The 19,335-nt window shown below is 39.4% G+C and overlaps 1 protein-coding gene across 3 annotated transcripts in view; it reads left to right on the forward strand.

Moving 5' to 3' along the window:
• Window positions 1-8,109, forward strand: part of LOC148481546 (NADP-dependent alcohol dehydrogenase-like) — a 30,816-nt gene extending 22,707 nt beyond the window's left edge. For 2 of the 3 annotated variants that reach the window (XM_088453276.1, XM_088453275.1), the window contains 3 exons: window positions 2,466-2,601; window positions 6,902-7,037; window positions 8,053-8,109. In XM_088453276.1, coding sequence (XP_088309402.1) covers window positions 2,466-2,601; window positions 6,902-7,037; window positions 8,053-8,077 — 297 coding nt within the window. In that variant the 3' untranslated portion in view covers window positions 8,078-8,109. Of the gene's footprint in view, window positions 1-2,465; window positions 2,606-4,622; window positions 4,637-6,901; window positions 7,038-8,052 lie in introns of all 3 variants that reach the window. The other variant, XM_088453277.1, reaches the window with a different exon arrangement.
• The last annotated feature ends 11,226 nt before the right edge of the window (window positions 8,110-19,335 follow it).

Here is a 19,335-nt window from a genome sequence, read left to right on the forward strand (position 1 = left end):
ATTTTTTAATATCCTTTTGTCTATATTACCCTATGTATCTTATGTCCAAAGGTTTTATATTTTCGATGTGCTAGTGTTATTTTATTTGCTGTATTCTATGATTATTATGTATATGGAATCTCTGTTTTCAAACATAGTTTTCATCCCATTTGTTTATATGGTTGCTATGACAACCAAATTGGAGACTCTGTGTCATATGGTCCCAATGAACTTTATTGAGACACAACACTATTGATCGGAGACACTCTGTCATGTGATCACAATAACTTTATTGAGGCACACTGACAGAAATGTCACCCGACGCTATTGAAGGATATCGGTGCCAGCGCAGTCCGCTACACAAGGACCCTAGGGAGTGCATGAGCAGCTGAACATGAGTTTCCAAGGATTTATATATTCTGTTATTGAATCCTTTTTAATACGGTCATAATTAGTACATCGTGACTTCCGGTTTAATATTTCCGGTTTTGGGGATTTAAACCCACGTTGTCAGTATGTCACTCCACCTTGAAAAAGACACCTGTAGGTGTCAAATCATGTTGGAGGAGTGAATAGGGGGATTACCTTTCTATTTCCAGCAGTCACTGTGTGGATCCAGAGGGATAATTTCTAGTCCTGAATACCCGTGTTCCAGCCATTGGCTGAACTGTATCCATGTGATCCTGCTGTGTGATATTTGGTATGGATATGATATACTCCCATTTTTTATGTGTATAGTTTAAATTTTAAATACATTTTTATTATTGCATATCTTGCACTATGAAAAGTGTTTTTGTTTTTATATGAGCATTAGAAGAAGGCATTCTATTTGTGAGGACATTAAATAAACCTTGGTAAGTCTGCATTAAAGGTTTTCATGTAAGCCACAGTGTGAGCATTGCCTTTTAATCTATCCTTAAGGTGTATGGGCACAATTGGGTGAAAGAAACCTTGATGCAATTTTCATACACCTGTTTGTGTATGAAAGCACTGATGTGAGCAATATGGCCCTTCCTTTTGAAACAAATGCTGTGAAAATAGGTTATTGTGGCCTGTACAGTGGTTTAATTTAGTCTAAGAATGTATGTCAAGTTTTACCTTGAATTCTCTCCCTAAAAAGTTTTCTTTTTATATTTTGGTTGCATATACAGTATATGCATCGAGGACTTCCATTGTGTTAGAAGAATTTGATCCACCGGAAATATTAACTCAGGCATAACTCAGGCGTGAACCATTGGAATAAAGATTAGCGCAAGAAGTTCTCATTATTTTGTTTGAGCTATCTCACCTGCTACACCCAAAGCTTTATTGGACTTTTTTGCAATGAGGTTTTCTGCAGTTTGTGTAACTAAAGGTGAATTTATCCAGCGTTCTGATGTTTTTGTAATGGATAAAATCAGGAAAGAGATTTTGAAAAAGGTGATTTGCTGACTTTTTCTGGTGGTTTTTCTTTGATAAATCCATCATCTTATAAATTACCCAAAATCATGGCAAATTGTTGATTTTCAACCAATCACAGCTTGATTAAGCTCCCCAACAGTTGGGGATATCTACAAACTATGAGTAATTAAATTATTTGCAACGAAAACACAGTTTTTATACCCTATTGCTTTCCATGCTTGTTCCCACTAATTGTAAACCTTATTAAAGGAATACAAGCATATCACCAATAATTAAAATGATTACAATATATAGATTTAATAATTTCCTTATTTCTTAATAATTTTCCTTATTTATTTATATACTGCCATGCATACAGTACAGTAGAAGAAATGTAAAATGAAGATGTAACAAGACAATTTGCCAAACCTATTCAGTTCTACTGTTAATTTGCAATAGCAATTGATGCTTAGATGTTTACTGAGTCATTACAGGCCCCTTAATAAAAAAAATGGTTCATATTCAAAAATTGCAGTAATTTCACAATGTAAGATTAAAAAAATCTGAAATTGCATTTGAAAGGTTCAGAAAATAAAAAAAAACCTTGGTTGAGTCTCCCATATCCAAATATTCAGACGTACAGAATATTCCGAAAAACTGAATATTTTTGGCATGACTGAGATAATGAAACCTTTGATTTTGATGGTTCAATATATGCAAACTTTGTCTAAGGCACAAATTATTAAAAATATTGTATAAAATTACATTTAGGCTGTGTGTATAAGGTGTATATGAAACATAAAGGAATTTAATTTCTGTACACAAACTTTTTTTGAGCCAAAAAAATATTGAAAATATTGTATAAAATTACCTGCAGGCTGTGTGTATAAGGTGTATATAACACACAAATGCATTCTGTGTGTATATTTGGGTCCTACTCCCAAGATATCTCATTATGGTATGCAATTATTCCAAAATACGGAATATTCTGTTATCCAAAATACCCCTGGTCCCAAGCATTTTTGATATGGGAGACTCAACCTGTACTAATGATCTTACTAATAAAACAATACTATGATAAAACAATTTTTCTTAACTATTTCCAGATCTCTGCGCTTGAATCCACTTACTGTGGAAGTGGAGTCACTGTGGTCCTTGGTGTGACATCTCCAACTGAAAAACTTTCATTTAATCCAGTGTTTCTCATCACAGGTCGTACACTGAAAGGATCTGTATTTGGAGGTTTGTTTAACTGTTTTTATCTGCTATTTAAAATCATCTTTTTTCAGATCAACTTAAAACGGATTGAGCAGTCTATTACTTGGTCACACATTCACACTTGGCCTTATAGTCGCATTTGGAATAAAAAATAATTTTCAAGGAAATTATCTTTATGTATATGATGTGTGAAAACAGCATTCCCATACCCTCCAACATTTCACAGTAAAAACCCGGTACAGGGGCATGACAACAGATAAAGGGGGAGTGGTCACAGATAATGGATCATATCCACGGGGGCAAGAGGCAGCTGGCGCTGGCTGGTTTAACACTTGCAGTATAACACTAACTTCTGTATACCGGCGCTGGTGTCAGGGCAGACTGTAGAGAACCACGGAGGATGGAGCAAAGCCACCTGTCACTCAGCAGCGCTGCGGGAGTCCTGTGTCCTAGCGCCGCTGCTTAAGAAATCGGGAGATTGTACCAACCTGGTACAAAACAGTATAGCTCCTGTTTGCCAGTACAGACCATTAATAAATGGTGCTGTACCAGTTAAAACGGGATAGTTGGAGGGTATGCATTCCACTGACTTCACTGGAAGGCACCCAGCAAGGAACCGGTTCATACCTTACCAACGAGTGGCGGACATTTGCTATGTATGATTTAAATAATGTAGAAGTGCGTGCAACCTTACAATCTTTCCATAGCAGTTTGATAAAAGCCTTATGCTGGGTACACCCTGGTAGATACATTGGCCTATCAATTGATCAGCCAATATATTGTGTATGCATCGGCCAGTGTGCACCAGCAATATGTCTTTGAGCAATTGATCGGCCAATATATAGTGTGCATCAGCCAGTGTGTAGCAGCGATATGTCTGTGAGCAGTTGATCGGCCAATATATCGTGTGTGCATCAGCCAGTGTGTAGCAGCGATATGTCTGTGAGCAATTGATCGGCCAATATATCGTGTGTGCATCAGCCAGTGTGTAGCAGCGATATGTCTGTGAATGACGTGATTCACACACTTATCATGTCTGCTATGCAGCACAGCCGATGGCAGATATATCTGCAGATATGTCTGCTCATCGTGCTGTGTGTACGGGCGGTCAACCAGCCACCCATGCACTTGCTGCAAAGGCCGCGGGGAGGTGGGTGCGGCGCGACCCTTGGCCAGTAGGACTCACGGCCAGATTACAGATGATGGTTGTTCAGTGTGTATGAACAACCATCATCTGCAGATCAGATATATCTTTTAGGTGTGTTCGCAGCTTTACATTTCTTCTTCAGTATGTGCTTCTCATTCCATTATCTAACTTTTAGTCTGTGGCATTTGGCTTTCTGCTGCTAACCCCTTTATGCCAATTGACATACAGCCCTGTCAACACTAACATACAGTAATAAGCATTAATCAGATCACTGCTTCCCACAGGATCAGTACACTTATTTTCTGCAATCAAGTGAGCCAGTAGTATAATCACTGGTTGCCTAGAGATGCCTGCCTTTGATTATTGGAAAAAAACAAAACACTATTTTATTATGGTTTCTTTGTTTTTGTTTTTCTAATGAATTGACATTTTTTTTATTTTATTTTGCTTTTGGTTTGGAATTCTGCAATGTGGATGTGATGTGATGTCAAACAAATGCAACAATATCCCATCACCACAGTTTAAAAACTGCTACTGAAATGTATTGCTATTCCTATTCAGGGCTGTAATGAGGGGTGTGTAACTGGTGCCGCTGTCCACAGCACAAGGATGAGGGGGCAGCATAGTTGCTTCACCAACAGCTGCTGTTTACAGCTTTTTGGGTACATTCTGAGCTAGCCTGCTATAAATAAAGCCATAGGGCATGTCTAGGACCCATCTTCCTGTTTCCCTGTCACTTATTCGTGATGTCACGTGCACCAGGCAGGGGCGCAGAGAGGTAGGGGTACTATTTAGCCAGGCCTGGGCTTGCTGGAGGGGACCGGCAGGGGCCCAGGTCCGGCGTCGCCCCCCTCCCTTTTACTTCACAGAAGCCCAGCACACGCTGCTGTGTGCTGAGCAGCAGCCGCAGTAGTCTCCTATGCCTGTGTGGGAGAACGAGCACACTGATGGCGTGCCCCCCCCCCCCCACAACTTTGAGCCAGGCTGAGGGGATCACAGCGCCCCCCTCCCCATCTCTGAAAAAAAAAAAAAATTTATATCCTATGTTGGCGTGGCCACGTCATTGCAATTAGGCCACGCCCCCCTTCACCAGGCCTGGCACGGCTCTCAGCGCCCCTGGCACCAGGAGTGGCATATAAAGGAAATTATTTTCTTCTCAATTCATTATACAGGGTAAGTTAAAAATATTTGCTATGCAAAATGTAATGAGTTGTTGCAAGATGTGTGCTTTGAAAGGTAATCTCTCAAAGTTGAAATTCCCTGCTGTCAGTTCCGTGTTGATTCTGCTAGCATTCCCAGGAGTCAGCTGAGGATAATGTGTACAGGCTTATTGAGTGCCATACTACCTTCCATCCCTGCAACTTTCTACTGCTTGCCCTACAAGATAGTGGGTTGCCCTACCCCAACCCCGTGTCCTTGTTATACCTAGTTTATAATTTATATCTGTATGTTGTTCCAAGGTATGTCATTTTACACCGATTTATACTTATTATGTGTTAAGTTACTGTTACTATGTATATTCTTTGTATGGCGATGCACAGACTTTGTGGTGCCTTAAAAATAGCAGATATTAGAATGCAGAGTTATGTGTACACGAAGATGCTCCTGTTTTCAGAAGAATCTCTTACACCAAGAATAGGGCTGGTGCAATTGTGACAATGATGATGGCTATAAAACAAAGTGTATGGATAAGGTTAGTGCGGTTGCATAAACTCTGTTTATGGTTGAATATTCTGTAGGCATTTTATTTGGGCAGGCAATGCACAGATGCATTCAACTCTGCATCTCCCCTAAATAGTATAAGTGAATGGTTCCAAAACTGGCATTTGCAGGAGTGCCACAGGTTGGAGGTTCAAGATCAAATCAAAATATTTATGGTCAATGTGACAGGCAAAACTAGTGCTGGTGGCCGCACAATAAAAACATACATGACAAACAGAAGCGCCAACCTGTACACTATCACATAAATGAACTTTAAAATGACAGGTAAGCACAATTTACTTAATTTATATTATTTTGATCAGTATAAGTTTCTGAATGCACTTAAATATTTGAAATGCAGTTAATTACATACATTTTTTTTTTAGTTTTAAATGTTACCCTGCATATGAAAAATAAGTTATTCCATCAGTTTTTTCCATCTTTGAAGATGACAGTGTTTTGATTAATATTTTGGTTCTGGCCTACAACATTATTTTACTGAAGGCTGTTGATCGCGGCTTTTGACTGATGGATTTAAAGCGGCAACAGAAATAAATCCTAAACCATCCTGATTTACAGTAGCATTTATTTCTGTTGCTGCTTTAATTCCATCATTCAAAGCTGCCGATCATTGTTGGCTTTGACAAACTGTTGAATAGTAAAGCTATTACGTTGTTTAATATAAAAGGATAAAATACCAAGATTAAAATGTTAAAAAAGCACCACTAACAAGATAATTAGAGTATGTCCACTCATTACAAACATATGAAGAATGCAGTGAGCAATAATCCCAAAGTGCTTATTTAGAACCCTGAACCAGGTGTAAACCATACAGTAAGTAACCCCTGCATTGCAGCTGGAAAACCACACTCCCTTCCCTGGCATGTATTATACAACCATGTGCTTCATCAATGAAATAAAACCCATATTAAGCTTTCTGAGAGTATTTTATTACTATTAATTATATTATTTTTTATTTCTATAGTGTGCAATAAACTATCTTTTTAAAAGAAATTTGTTTACATGCATTTTAATGCTATTTTCTATTAAATCCCATTGAAGTTTACAGGAAAGCAATTTAAATGGGGTTTCTAGCATTTTAGTGGCACACAATAAGTCTCGAAAATGCTAGAAAAGAAACGTGTGGATGAGCCCTACATTTTTTTCTATCCATTTGGTATGACTCGATGCAATGTTCTAACTACAATGTGGTACCTCTAGACCAGTGATTCACAACCTCGGTCCTCAAGGCACACTAACAGACCTGGTTTTAGTGATATCCATGGTTAAGCATGGATAGTTAAGTCAAAATAACTGAGGTACTAATTAAGTCAGCTGTGCTCAAGTATAGTTATCCTTAAAACTTGGACTGTTAGTGTGCCTTGAGGACCATGGTTGGGAAAGCCTGCTCTAGACATTTTTCCATAAAAGATATGTTTGTAAAAAGATAAAATAACATAGTATCCTTTTGTATAGGCTGGATTGGTGAAGATATCCCAAAGCTAGTAGCTGAGTATATGAATAATAAAATCAATATTGATTACTTGGTGAGCAATACACTCCCATTGGATAAAATTAATGATGCCTTTGACCTACTCCGCAGTGGAAAAGGGTATGTATTTATGAAAAAATAAAGGTTTTATAGTATACACAGTTTAAAAAAATAAACATTTTAGTTCAATTACATAAACTCCATAGCAGTATACATGTCATAAAGAAGTAATTGAAGTTTTGTATAAACACTTTCAATTGTAGTATTATTTTCATAATGGTAAATGTTTTATATTGCATTAAAACAAAAGAAATAAAACAAAATCTGATTTAGAAGTTGCCATGATCAAAATCAAAGGCAAATTTATAAAACCAGTTAAACCAAAAAGTATATTTTTAGTCTAAGGCCATCCTCCTCTAACTGTAGTACCATTTTGGTCATATTAGGGACAGTCACAGTTTTATTTAGTTATCCAGTTCATATATATTCTAAAGCATCCTTGCTTACTATCCTACAATTTCTGGGAGACTCTTGAATTTAGGGAACCAAATCCCGGCCACTTTCTTAGCAATTTTCTCTGAATTGTGGCATAATGAATGCATGTGGCCATACTGCCACAATTCATGGCACAATGCCCTTTGTTTCTCTCACTTTGATTTCCCTCTGTCTGGGCCTCCCAGAGGTCATCTTGAAAAAGTAGATAAGTATGGTCTAGATGCAATCACTGTAATCATCCTATATATTTCTACATCTCTTGAACTTCTAGATTGTAAACCTCTCCTCTCTGCACTCTCTGTATAATTATGTAATCTGAGTGCTGTAGTTGTAATTATGGATATATATATAAAGTTATGCTATTGTCTGTACCATTTTATACTTATACAATATGCTATATGTTTTACTACTTTGTATGGTATATGGTGCTGCAAGAACTGGTTGGCGCCCTATAATAAATAATAATAATAATAATAATCCAACACTTTAAGCCTATGAGCAGGGCCATTTTTATTATTTTATTTATTTGCAAATTGTTAAGAATCAAGAGTATTCTGGAACTGTAAAAATAAATTACAATATTATTCTTAATATTTAGATTTTACAATTTATAACAATTGTTTTTTATTTCTTGTTTCAGGGTTCGGAATATTGTGTTATTCTAAACTCATTGCAAGCAGATATAACAAATTCTTTCAGGGGAATTATCCATTTTTATTTGCTTTATTTCAAATTCTGCATGAAATTTACATAATCAAGTTCTTTATGAAAACATGATGTCCTCTATTGTTTTACTGTAGAATTTGTAGCCTTTCCATAGTCAACTGTTTAGTTCAGAAACCAATGCTTTTAAAACTGAAACTTTTGGAACTTCGTTTCAAATATATGCTGCTCCTTCACTAAAAAACATAGTTTTATTACTTTATAATAATGTTTCATCCATACCAGATTTGGAATGTTTCCTTGTTTTGAAATCTCAGTTTTTCTGCAAATTAAACAATTAACCGTTTGTTTACTTTCATTACTATATTTCATTCATATGGCATCACAAAGTGCCCATAGTGATGAATTACAATGGTAACAATTAATTGTCAAAAGACTCAAATAGACAGTACAAGGGGGAAAAAATCAAAAAGTGAAGTGTTTATTTAAATGGGTGACAGCTAAAACAGTAGCACTCAATGACCTAGTGCTCTTGAAAGGGTGGACAGAAAGGATCAGAGTCAGGGAATGTTTGAACAATGAAGGCTGGTAAACAGTCTGAAAGGGCAGGGGAGTGAGTTCCAGAGGAGGAGAGCAGAGTGGGAAAAATCTCAATTTGGGAGTGGGAAAAGGTAATCAGTACAGAGACAAGACTACAGTCAGAGGAAGAGCGGTGAGGGCGAGCGGGTGTGTGGATTGAGATGAGGTCAGAGATGTGGGAAGGGGAGTAATTATGAAGTGTCTTGAATGTTAGGGTGAAAATCTTAACCTGAATTTTGTTGTGGAAGGAGACACAGTGAAGTAGGTGGCAGAGAAGAGAGGTCGAATCAGAGTGAAGAGATAGGAAGATATGATGAGAAGCAGCATTGATGTAAATTGTTTTATGAACATTATTATTACACATAAGCTTTCAGAAACAGGACCAATAGCTTCACCTATTGCAGTCAGCAAAACACGCTTACCAATACTTAGATACCTCCAGGACTTCAGTGGCTTTAATGACCACATTTCATGTAAGGAATAACAGCATACCTAACTATACAAGATATACCAAAAGCCACCTGAGATTTAATTCCCTACTATGGTGAGTAAAAAACAGATTTCAAATAATCAGCAAGATGCACATTACCAAATTTCACATGGGGAACAACACCAGAGAAGATATAATGATGTGGTTAAATAGCTGTTAAATAGCAAGCAGTAAACATATAATGGATGAGGAAATAGGGCTTTATTCAGAGGCGGCCGTACGGTCTACGACCGCACGGCGCCTCGATGTTTGTCTAGTGCGCATGCGCACGAGGGAGCCGGCTCCTTCGTGCGCATGCGTGAGACCCACTACGACCGACAGCGCCGGTCACAGCGGGTCTCTTTCCAAAGGGGGCGAGCTGTCGATGTTGATTGACAGCTCGCCCCATTTGGAAGGCAGGCCGGGGGGGTGGCAGCCCAACGGAGGCATTCCCATGGGAATGCCTGCCATTTGGGTGTGGCCCCACTGACATCACTAGTGATATTAGTGGAGAGCTTCCGGCTCGGACAGAGCCAGAAGCTCTCTGGGGCTTACAACAAGTGAGACCCTACCCTAGGGTCTCGTTGTAAGCCTCGATGGTCGCGATGGTCAATGACCATCGCGACCATCACCCTAGCAGTCATTAGAGCTGTGGGTGTTAACCCACAGCCTAACGACCAAAACAGAGGTGGCCGGTCAGGATGCAAGCGGCCTCCCAGTTGCTGAGCGACCGCTTGCATCCCCTGACCGCCTCTGAATGAGGGCCATAGTGTGGTAAGAGACAATAGCAAATGGTCAGGACAAAAGGCCAGTCAAAGTTAAAATATAATAGACCACAACAGGCTTATATGAGAATAGGAAAGAATTACAGTGACACTTCCTGCATTGTAAACTGAAGGAACCCAATGAAACTCACTCCTTTACTAATCAGTGCAGCTGACAAGCAGAAACTGCCTAGTAATTGCCTAGCTTTCTACTAACTAGGCAAGAGACAGCCTACTGTAGCTCTCATAAGAGGGGATAGGCTACAGAGAGGAAGACCAGAGAGTAAAAGATTGCAGTAATCCATATGGAAAATTAAAAGGGCATGAATAAGAGATTTAGATGCCTCAAGGGTCAAGTTCTACAAATGTTGCAGAGGTAGAAGAAGAAGTTTTGGAAGATGCTAAATTGAGAGACAACTCACCTGTATGCACCCCAGGATCCACCAATATGGCACAAAAAAGATCAGCATTTCCTCCAGCTACTGATCCCATACATGCATCTCAGAACAATGATATACGGAATGAAGTTGCTCATAATCAATTTATTGGCCCATTACAGGTTACTCTAGACAAGAAGAAAACAAGACACAAATTCCCCCAGCACTCTGCAATGAGTGGAGCTAAATTGACATGAAACTTAACATAATATTAAAATGCAGAGGACTCCGTTACACAGATTTGCAAATACATGATAAATCGCCCACTGTGCCAAGGGGCCTCTGCGCAGGTGGTCCTACTGTACATAATAATAGCCCCACTTTGGGTCATATATTCATGTGTTTCTAATTTGAGGACAAACTAACCTGGAGGCACCCCAGCATCCTCAGGTAGGGCAATAAGTCAACAAGTTCACATTTGCAATCGACCATTGTGCAACTTTCTGAATGCATTAATCCTCAATACTTGTTACTCCAATTTATAAAAATAGATTTGAACAATATGTGTTACCCTACTGCTACAAGACCAGTCTTGTACAATGATGATATCTTCAAATAACTTGAACAGGAACATTTATAAGATAGCTGTGCAGTTGCACTCTGATATACATACAACATGTGTGATTAGACACACTTAATCTCCAGCCTTGTGCATCACAATGCACATGAAGGTGTTCATATATCAGAGCAGAACCAATCACCCAAGAGTGGTATATCTATTATATATGTTATAGTGCCCTATACAGGGTGTTTAAGTTGATGCTTTAAGTGTGTTTTCCTCTTTCCCCTGAAATATTACTACCATCACCCCACCCTATCCACTAGTGTAATGAATTACTCAACAGTAAAGGGGTTACACTTGCATTATTGTACAAAAATAAAGGGACAGGGTAGACTATTAGACAAGAAGTCCATAAAAGACCAGTGGGTGGACCAGAGAGAAAGGAGAACACTGTAAAGTAGAAGGGAGTGTGAGGAGGCACAATAGCAGAATTGGAGATGGGTGTTGATGACCACAGTAGGGTTGTGAGATTTAAGGTTGTGTAAAGAGTCTGGTGATACAAGAGTGGGACTGATCTATGAGTAAAGAGAAAAGATTGCAGGCAAGTTTCACACAAACACTGGCACATTGCAAATGGAGCATGAGGGAAGCCATAGATCCAGAGAGAGAAAGACAGGATAGCACAGACTGTAAAGCTAAACTTACTGAGGAAACACATGCATTTTGCTGAGCAGAGGAGAGTAACTTACAGGCAGAACTACATCCCTGAAGGGCCTGCAAAGTGGTCTTAGCAACCTCAGGGAGCAGAGGCAAGCTGCATGTGATGAAACCCAGCTGCTGGAGTAAAGACAAGCTGCTTGTGATTATTAAGCCAAGTTGTGTTCCTTTACCAATAGATCTAAAGAGATCATATATTATTATTATTATTATTATTATTATTATTATTATTATCCTATATGTTTACATAATTTGATAATATCTGTATTATGCTAGAGGTTTAGCAAATCCATGCTTATAGTTAGACAGCAGTAGAAAGTGTAGCATAAGGTGTTGTGTAATTGTATTGTGTTATTGTAAAGTGTTACTGTGTTATTGTAGACAACTGTGCATATTTAATGTATTATTGCAATTTAAGTACCTGTTATCTGTTATACTTTAAAAGTAAACACTCATTAAGCTATTAAATCCTGTTCAGTTACTCCTTCTGGAATAGTCTAACCTCAAAAAAATGTAATTGTCTTTCAACAAGCTGGTGATGTATTCATTGTGTCTGGAGGTTGGGGATCCTTGCATCTCTGCTGTGGTTTGGAAGGAATAGGAACAATAGTGCTGTTAAAGTCAGAGCAAAAATCTGATTCCTGCTGATACGTCATTGATAGATAATATCAGAACTTGTGAAGATCCAATACACTTTAACCCCATTAATAAATGTACGAGGGGGTACAACAAATATCTCGGTTTTCTGGTTAAGAATTAGAAATACAATATAAAGATTATATTATTGTGAAATACAAAAGTAAGCTATAGTAAGTGACAGATATTTTTTTAAATACTATTTTATTCACAGTAATATATCAGTGTTTTATTCATAGTATAAAAATGCACAATTTGTATTCAGAGGTTTTTATTTTTTAGACTCAAATATATATTTCAAATCTGAGCAAATTATCTATATAATGTTCCTAAATATGAGTTACTATAGACAGAGGCCTGGGAGACAAGCATAAGCAAGTAGCCTGGGTTTTTCTATTATCCTTGCTTCCTGATGTGGATGTGGTTGTATAACCACACCCACATCAGGATAAATTAAAGAAATATGGAAAATTATTTAAGAGCTATATTTAGAAACGATGCTTGCACACCCTATCTGACTTCTATTCAATGCATATACCATATCACTGGCCTAGGAACAATATAGACAGTGTGGAGTGAACTGTATTTAAATATGTGATTCAAAAATCAATATTCCTTACATTTCCCTGTAAATATCTACTTACAGTATAATAAAAAAAAACAGTGGACTCTAATAACTTTTTATAATAAGATCTAGTTAAAAAAAATACACGCTAAGCAGATTAAAATGAACCTGTACTTTAGAGGTTAACTTTAAAAAAATTAAGCACAAAAATTAGTTGATAATTATAAAAAAAAGAGTATATTCCTAAACAATATTGAGTCAATACTTAAATCAAGTTAGACAGATTACTAGATATACGCTTTTAAAACCAAAAGAAAAATTCTTAAATATAATGTTTATAGATAAATCTACAGTATGCCCTATATCACAATAATTGGGATAATCAGTAATATTATGTCATTACTGATTATCCCAATTCAGAGTTGCATGCAAGACCCTCTTGCAGATGAATATTGTCCTTTTTCATACTCCAGATGCATCTAAGCCAAGCCTAGGCAACTCAGTCATATCTCTACTTGCACATGAATGAATGTAAATTGGGCAGTGATAGATTAAGACACAGCACCATCTATTGTCTCTCCAATATTGTCATTCAAGTAATACATAGTCTTTAGCTGTTGATATACTCCAACAATATCATCAGACCTACATTACTGGACTACTGATGTCCCAATCAATATGCAGTCAGTGCATGGGGACCTTGCTATGTTCTGTTTGGTAAATGGCAAACCCCTCTTCGAATCAGCATGCTGTGAGTTCTCTATAGGCTCCTAGCGAACCCAGTAGTAATGTGACCACAGAGTCCACAGTTGGCAGCTAAGAAATAGGTAAAGGTTACTCTTCAAACATTCTGACTGTTTTTATAATAAAGCAAAAACAGCCATGGAGTATCTATTGACTGCCAGCTGTAGCTATAAACTGTGCAGATAGTATTGACTGAAATGTGCAATCCAAAGCCACCCAAAATTGTATGTTACCCATCCTGAGACTGCCCTGGTTACCATATACCCCATATTTGTATAGGAAGATTGACACATTTTAATTTAATTGCAGTTAAACATTTTCCATTGTAATCAACCCGCATTGTTGAGTGAATTACTTTAAATGTGTTTTTAATTATGGTTGTTAGATACAGATTTAATTATCATGCTGTGTTGCCAAGCAAAATATACATTCATTTCCTTCTCTGCTTTAGCATTTTAAAATTGATTTCTACAGTGTAACTAGAACCAATATTGAATGCTACAAGTGACAGCTCTTTGAATGTCTGCCTGGTCCAAAATATTACTTTTGGCCTTGTTCCATTTCCATAATAACACACATAACTGTAACCTTAACCAGGACATTATGATAGCTTTGGAAGTTTACCAGTCATGTAGCTTCATATTTCTGGGATTCAATGAAAAAATGTTTAAATTCCTGACACTGACTCAAAATAGATGTTTAGATCAGCATAATGCATTAAGGAACAATACTTATATACAGGGCTCCAATATTTTCGCCATTGATTTATATTGGTGTTTCACATCAATATAGGAGACTGAATTACAAGATTTATCTGAAATATTTATCTTTATTGTTTATTGATTATTCTTGATTTCACTACAAACATATATTCCTTTGCATTAATTAAATTATTTATTTTGATATATTTCTTTGGCGCTTAGCACTTTGCATTTTCTTTGTTAGATTAATCAATTTTGATGATTCTGTTATGTTTATATTTAACTACATGGACACTTTTATGTGTGTTATAAAGAGTCGTGAAATAGTTTAGATGCATCAGAGTGGTGCCATGCACTGCAACTTTTGAATGGCACATGTGGATGCTGCAAAATTCATATATACTGGTAAGACACTCCCCATTAATGTCAATGTTGTTAAATTGCTGCACTTCTTTGCACATAGCACCTTAGTAGATTTCTGATAAGATAATTATCCATTTGTGTATTTATTACATGTGTTAATGTACAGTTATATGTAATTGTTGTCGTCATTCAGTTTTTGAGCATTACATAGTGCTACTTTGGAATAACAATTAGCCTTTTTATATAGGTAAATTCTAATTGGAGATCTATACTACAAAACTGTGGTTTTTATTAGAGATGAGCGGGTTCGGTTTCCAGAGATCCGAACCCACCTGAATTTAGCAGATCCGAGTCGGATCCAAGCTGGCTGGGATGTTCCCGCCTGACTCGGATCTCTCAAATCGAGGCAAAACCATAGAGACAAAATCTTGCGGTTCGCAAGCTTTCGTCTCTATGATCAATGTAGTATATAAGGGACCACGCGACGGTCGCCATTTCACTCCGGCTGTGGAGACTGAAAAGGGAGGGTGGGTAGTGTAGGGCGGGGAGAGGTGCTGGTGCTGTCTGCTGTGTCCTGGGCTGGTGACTGCTGATCCATTCTGGGCTGGTGCTGTGACAGCTGTCAGTGTGCTGTCTGCTGTGTCCACCTGGGCTGTTGCTGATCCATCTGGGCTGTCTGTGCTATCTGCTGTGTCCTAGGCTGGTGATTTTCATGTGTGCTGTGTCCATCTGGGCTGGTGCAGAGCTGCAGATATATCTGGGCTGGTGCTGTGTCCATCTGGGCCCAAGTCCTAGACTAAAAAAAAATATATATATATATATATATATATATATATATATATATATAGTAAAAAAAAAAATCAATCATAGTGTCTTTTATATTTTTCTGTGCGTGTGTGTGTGCGTATGTGTTAGGCTTAACCGCAGTACCGCACAAGATCCAGCCAGCAACACAAGTTGCAAGCTACTGCTGCCCGACTCCAGTCGTGATCAATTAGCCTTTTTATATAGGTAAATTCTAATTGGAGATCTATACTACACTTGTATCTATACTTGTGCTCTGGGCCCAAGTTCTGGAGCTGAAAAAAAATAAAAATCAATTGTTTTTTTTCTAATAATTGTCTGTGTCTGTGCGTGTTAGGCTTAGCTGCACAAGATCTAGCAAGTTGGCAACGCAACCTATTGCTGCCTGACTCCAGTCGTCATCAATCTGTGCTCTGGGCCCAAGTTCTGTACCCAACCCCCCCCCCAAAAAAATGGTGTCTTTTGTCTATTTATTTTCTGTGTGTGTGTGTGTTTGTGTGTGTGCGTGTTAGGCTTAGCCACACAAGATACAGCAACGCAACCTAGTGTTGACTGACTCCAGTCGTCATCAATCTGTGCTTTGGGCCCAAGTTCTGGACCCGAAAAAAAAATAGTATCTTTCGTATATTTTTTTTCTGTGTGCGCACGACTGCACATGTGTGAATTTTGTAACCGCACCTTGGCTACACTAATGGTGCTTGTGACACTGCTTCAAGACCGCAGAAAATATGGAGGGCTGTCACATGACAGGAGAGCAAGGCCAAGAACCACATGTTGTAGCTGCCACCAGCAGTCATCATGATAATGCAAGGCCATCAACTTCCTTGTCCTCTATGAAGGCCCATGCCTTCAATCCTCAAGGGTATCCCAACCATCATCTTTGCACAGTCCTCAACTCTATTAATAATTATATCACTCAGTTTTGAGCCAGCAAGCTGGATGCAACCTTTTGGCCCTTTAACTAGATAGAAAAAAATCAATATTGTGAGCTGTGAGGTAACCAAAATTGACTGGAAACGAGTGGAAACAAATGTTATTGAGGTTAGTAATACTGTAGGAACAAAAAAAGCACATTTTATGTGATTTTAGCAGTTTTTTTATTTTTTAAGAAAAAAATCCAGATCCAAAACCAAAACACGAAAACAAAACACGGAGGTGATGTTTTGGCAAAACCAATCCAGATACAAAACCAGGGGAGATCCAGATCCAAAACCAAAACCAAACCACGGGGGTCAGCGCACATCTCTAGTTATTATACTACTGTACAGTAGGGGTGAGCGGGTTCGAATTTCTGAAATCCGAACCCCCCCGAGCCTCCCCGATCCGAGGCCGATCCGAGTCAGGCTCGACTTTTCCCGCCTGACTCGGATCTGAAATCGAGGCAAAACGTCATTATCCCGCCTTCCGGGTCTCGCGGGTTTTGGATCCTATATAAGGTACCCGCGTCGGTGCCATTTTCTCACTCGGCTGTGGACAGTGAAGAGGGAGGGTGGGAGTTAGGGCTGGCTGGGCTGTGTAGTGTAGTGTAGTGCAGAGTAGTGTTGTGCTGTGCTGTGCTGTGCTGTGCTGTGCTGCTGTTGTCCATAGGGGCTGTCTCCACTACTTCAAAGTCCATAGGGGCTGGCTGGACTGTGTTGTGCAGTCAGTTGTCCATAGGGGCTGTGTCCACTCCAAAGTCCTGTGCAGTGTCCCAGTCCTAAAGGGGGTGCTCTGTCCATCAGGGGTGCTCCCCCCAAGTGCAAAAAAAATAAATTTCTGTGTTTGTGAATTGTGTGCACTGTGGCTGCACGTACATCAACAAAGGAGCAGCGCCAAGCATGCGCCTGTGTCCCATAAGTAAAAGGCCGGCTGGCTTGTCCGTTAAAGGGTGCTGTAACCCCCAAAGGGCACTCCAAACAAAAAAAAAAAAAAATGTTTTTGTGTTTGTGAATTGTGTGCGCAGTAGCCGCATGTGCATCAACAAAGTAGTGGCAGGCGTGCGCCTGTGTCCCATAAATAAAGGGCCGGCTAGATTGACCGCTAAAGGGTGCTGTAACTCCCAAAGGGCACTCCAAACAAAATAAAAAAAAAAATCTGTGTTTGTGAATTGTGTGCACTGTGGCTGCACGTGCATCAACAAAGGAGCAGCGCCAAGCGTGCGCCTGTGTCCCATAAGTAAAAGGCCAGCTGGCTTGTCCGTTAAAGGGTGCTGTAACCCCCAAAGGGCACTCCAAACAAAATAAAAAAATATATTTTTTTGTGTTTGTGAATTGTGTGCGCAGTAGCCGCACATGCATCAACAAAGTAGTGCCAAGCGTGCGCCTGTGTCCCATAAATAAAGGGCCTGCTGGATTGACCACTAAAGGGTGCTGTAACCCCCAAAGGGCACTCCAAACAAAATAAAAAAATATACTTTTTTGTGTTTGTGAATTGTGTGCGCAGTAGCCGCACGTGCATCAACAAAGGAGCAGCGCCAAGTGTGCGCCTGTGTCCCATAAGTAAAGGGCCGGCTGGCTCATTTCTTAAAGGGTGGTGTAACCCACAAAGTGCACTAGTCTCCAACAAAAATAAAAAATTATTTTCTGTGTTTCTGTGCGCCTCAGCCGCACGTATATATCAATATAACATAAATGGAGGACCAAACTTTCTCCGATAAAAATAAAATAGGGAAAGATCAAGAACCACTTCCTCCTAGTGCTGAAGCTGCTGCCACTAGTCATGACATAGACGATAACATGCCATCAACGTCGTCTGCCAAGGCCGATGCCCAATTTAATAGTAGAGGGCACATACAATCCTAAATGACAAAGTTCAGGAAAATGACCTTGAAAAAAACATTTAAATCATCTGAAGAGAAACGTAAACTTGCCAATATGCCATTTACGACACGGAGTGGCAAGGAATGGCTAAGGTCTTTCCCTATGTTCATGACTAGTGGTTCAGCTTCACATGACGATGGAAGCCCTCCTCCCACTAAAAAAATCAAAAGAGTTAAGCTGGCAAAAGCACAGTGAAGAACTGTGCGTTCTAAGAAGATATCACAAATGCCCAAGGAGAGTCCAAGTGTGGTGATGGTTGCGATGCCTGACCTTCCCAGCACTGGACGGGAAGAGGTGGCTCTTTCCACCATTTGCACGCCCCCTGCAAGTGCTGAAAGGAGCACCCACAGTCCACTTGCTGATATGCAAATTGAAGATGTCACTGTTGAAGTACAACAGGATGAGGATACTGGTGTAGCTGGCGCTGAGGAGGAAGTTGGCGAGGAGGATTCTGATGGTGATGTGGTTTGTTTAAATCAGGCTCCGGGGGAGATAGTTGTTGTCCGTGGGATGAAAAAGCCCATCACGGTCATGCCTGGGCAGAAGACCAAACATTCCACCTCTTTGGTCTGGCAATATTTCTATCCAAATCCGGACAACTGTCTTGCCATATGTACCATATGTAAAGGTGAAATAAGTAGGGGTAGGGACGTTAACCACCTAGGAACATCCTCCCTTATACGGCACCTGCAGCGCGTTCATAAAAAGTTACTGTCAAGTTCAGAAACTTTGGCTAAGACCGTAAGCAGTCCAGGGACACCTAAATCCCTTTTTCCTGTTTTATCCAAGGAATCAGTGGATGAGGAGGATGAGGACGACATCTTGCCTCCGTAGAGCCAGTTTGTGCAGGGACACATTAATTGCCAGCTTGTTTTGTGGGGGCCCAAACGAACCAATCATTTCAGCCACAGTCATGTGGTAGACCCTGGCATTGAAATGATTGGTTTGTTAAAGTGTGCATGTCCTATTTATACAACTATAAGGGTGGGTGGGAGGGCCCAAGGACAATTCCATCTTGCACCTCTTTTTTTTCTTTGCAGTATGTACTGTTTGGGGCCTAGTTTTTCAAACTGCCATCCTGTCTGCCACTGCAGTGTCACTCCTAGATGGGCCACGTGTTTGTGCCGCCCACTCGTGTCGCTTAGCATAGTCATCCAGCTACCTCGGTGCAACCTTTTGGC

This window comes from Taudactylus pleione, unplaced genomic scaffold, assembly GCF_031769625.1.
Source record: "Taudactylus pleione unplaced genomic scaffold, aTauple2 ptg000574l, whole genome shotgun sequence".
NCBI classification, from domain to species: domain Eukaryota; kingdom Metazoa; phylum Chordata; class Amphibia; order Anura; family Myobatrachidae; genus Taudactylus; species Taudactylus pleione.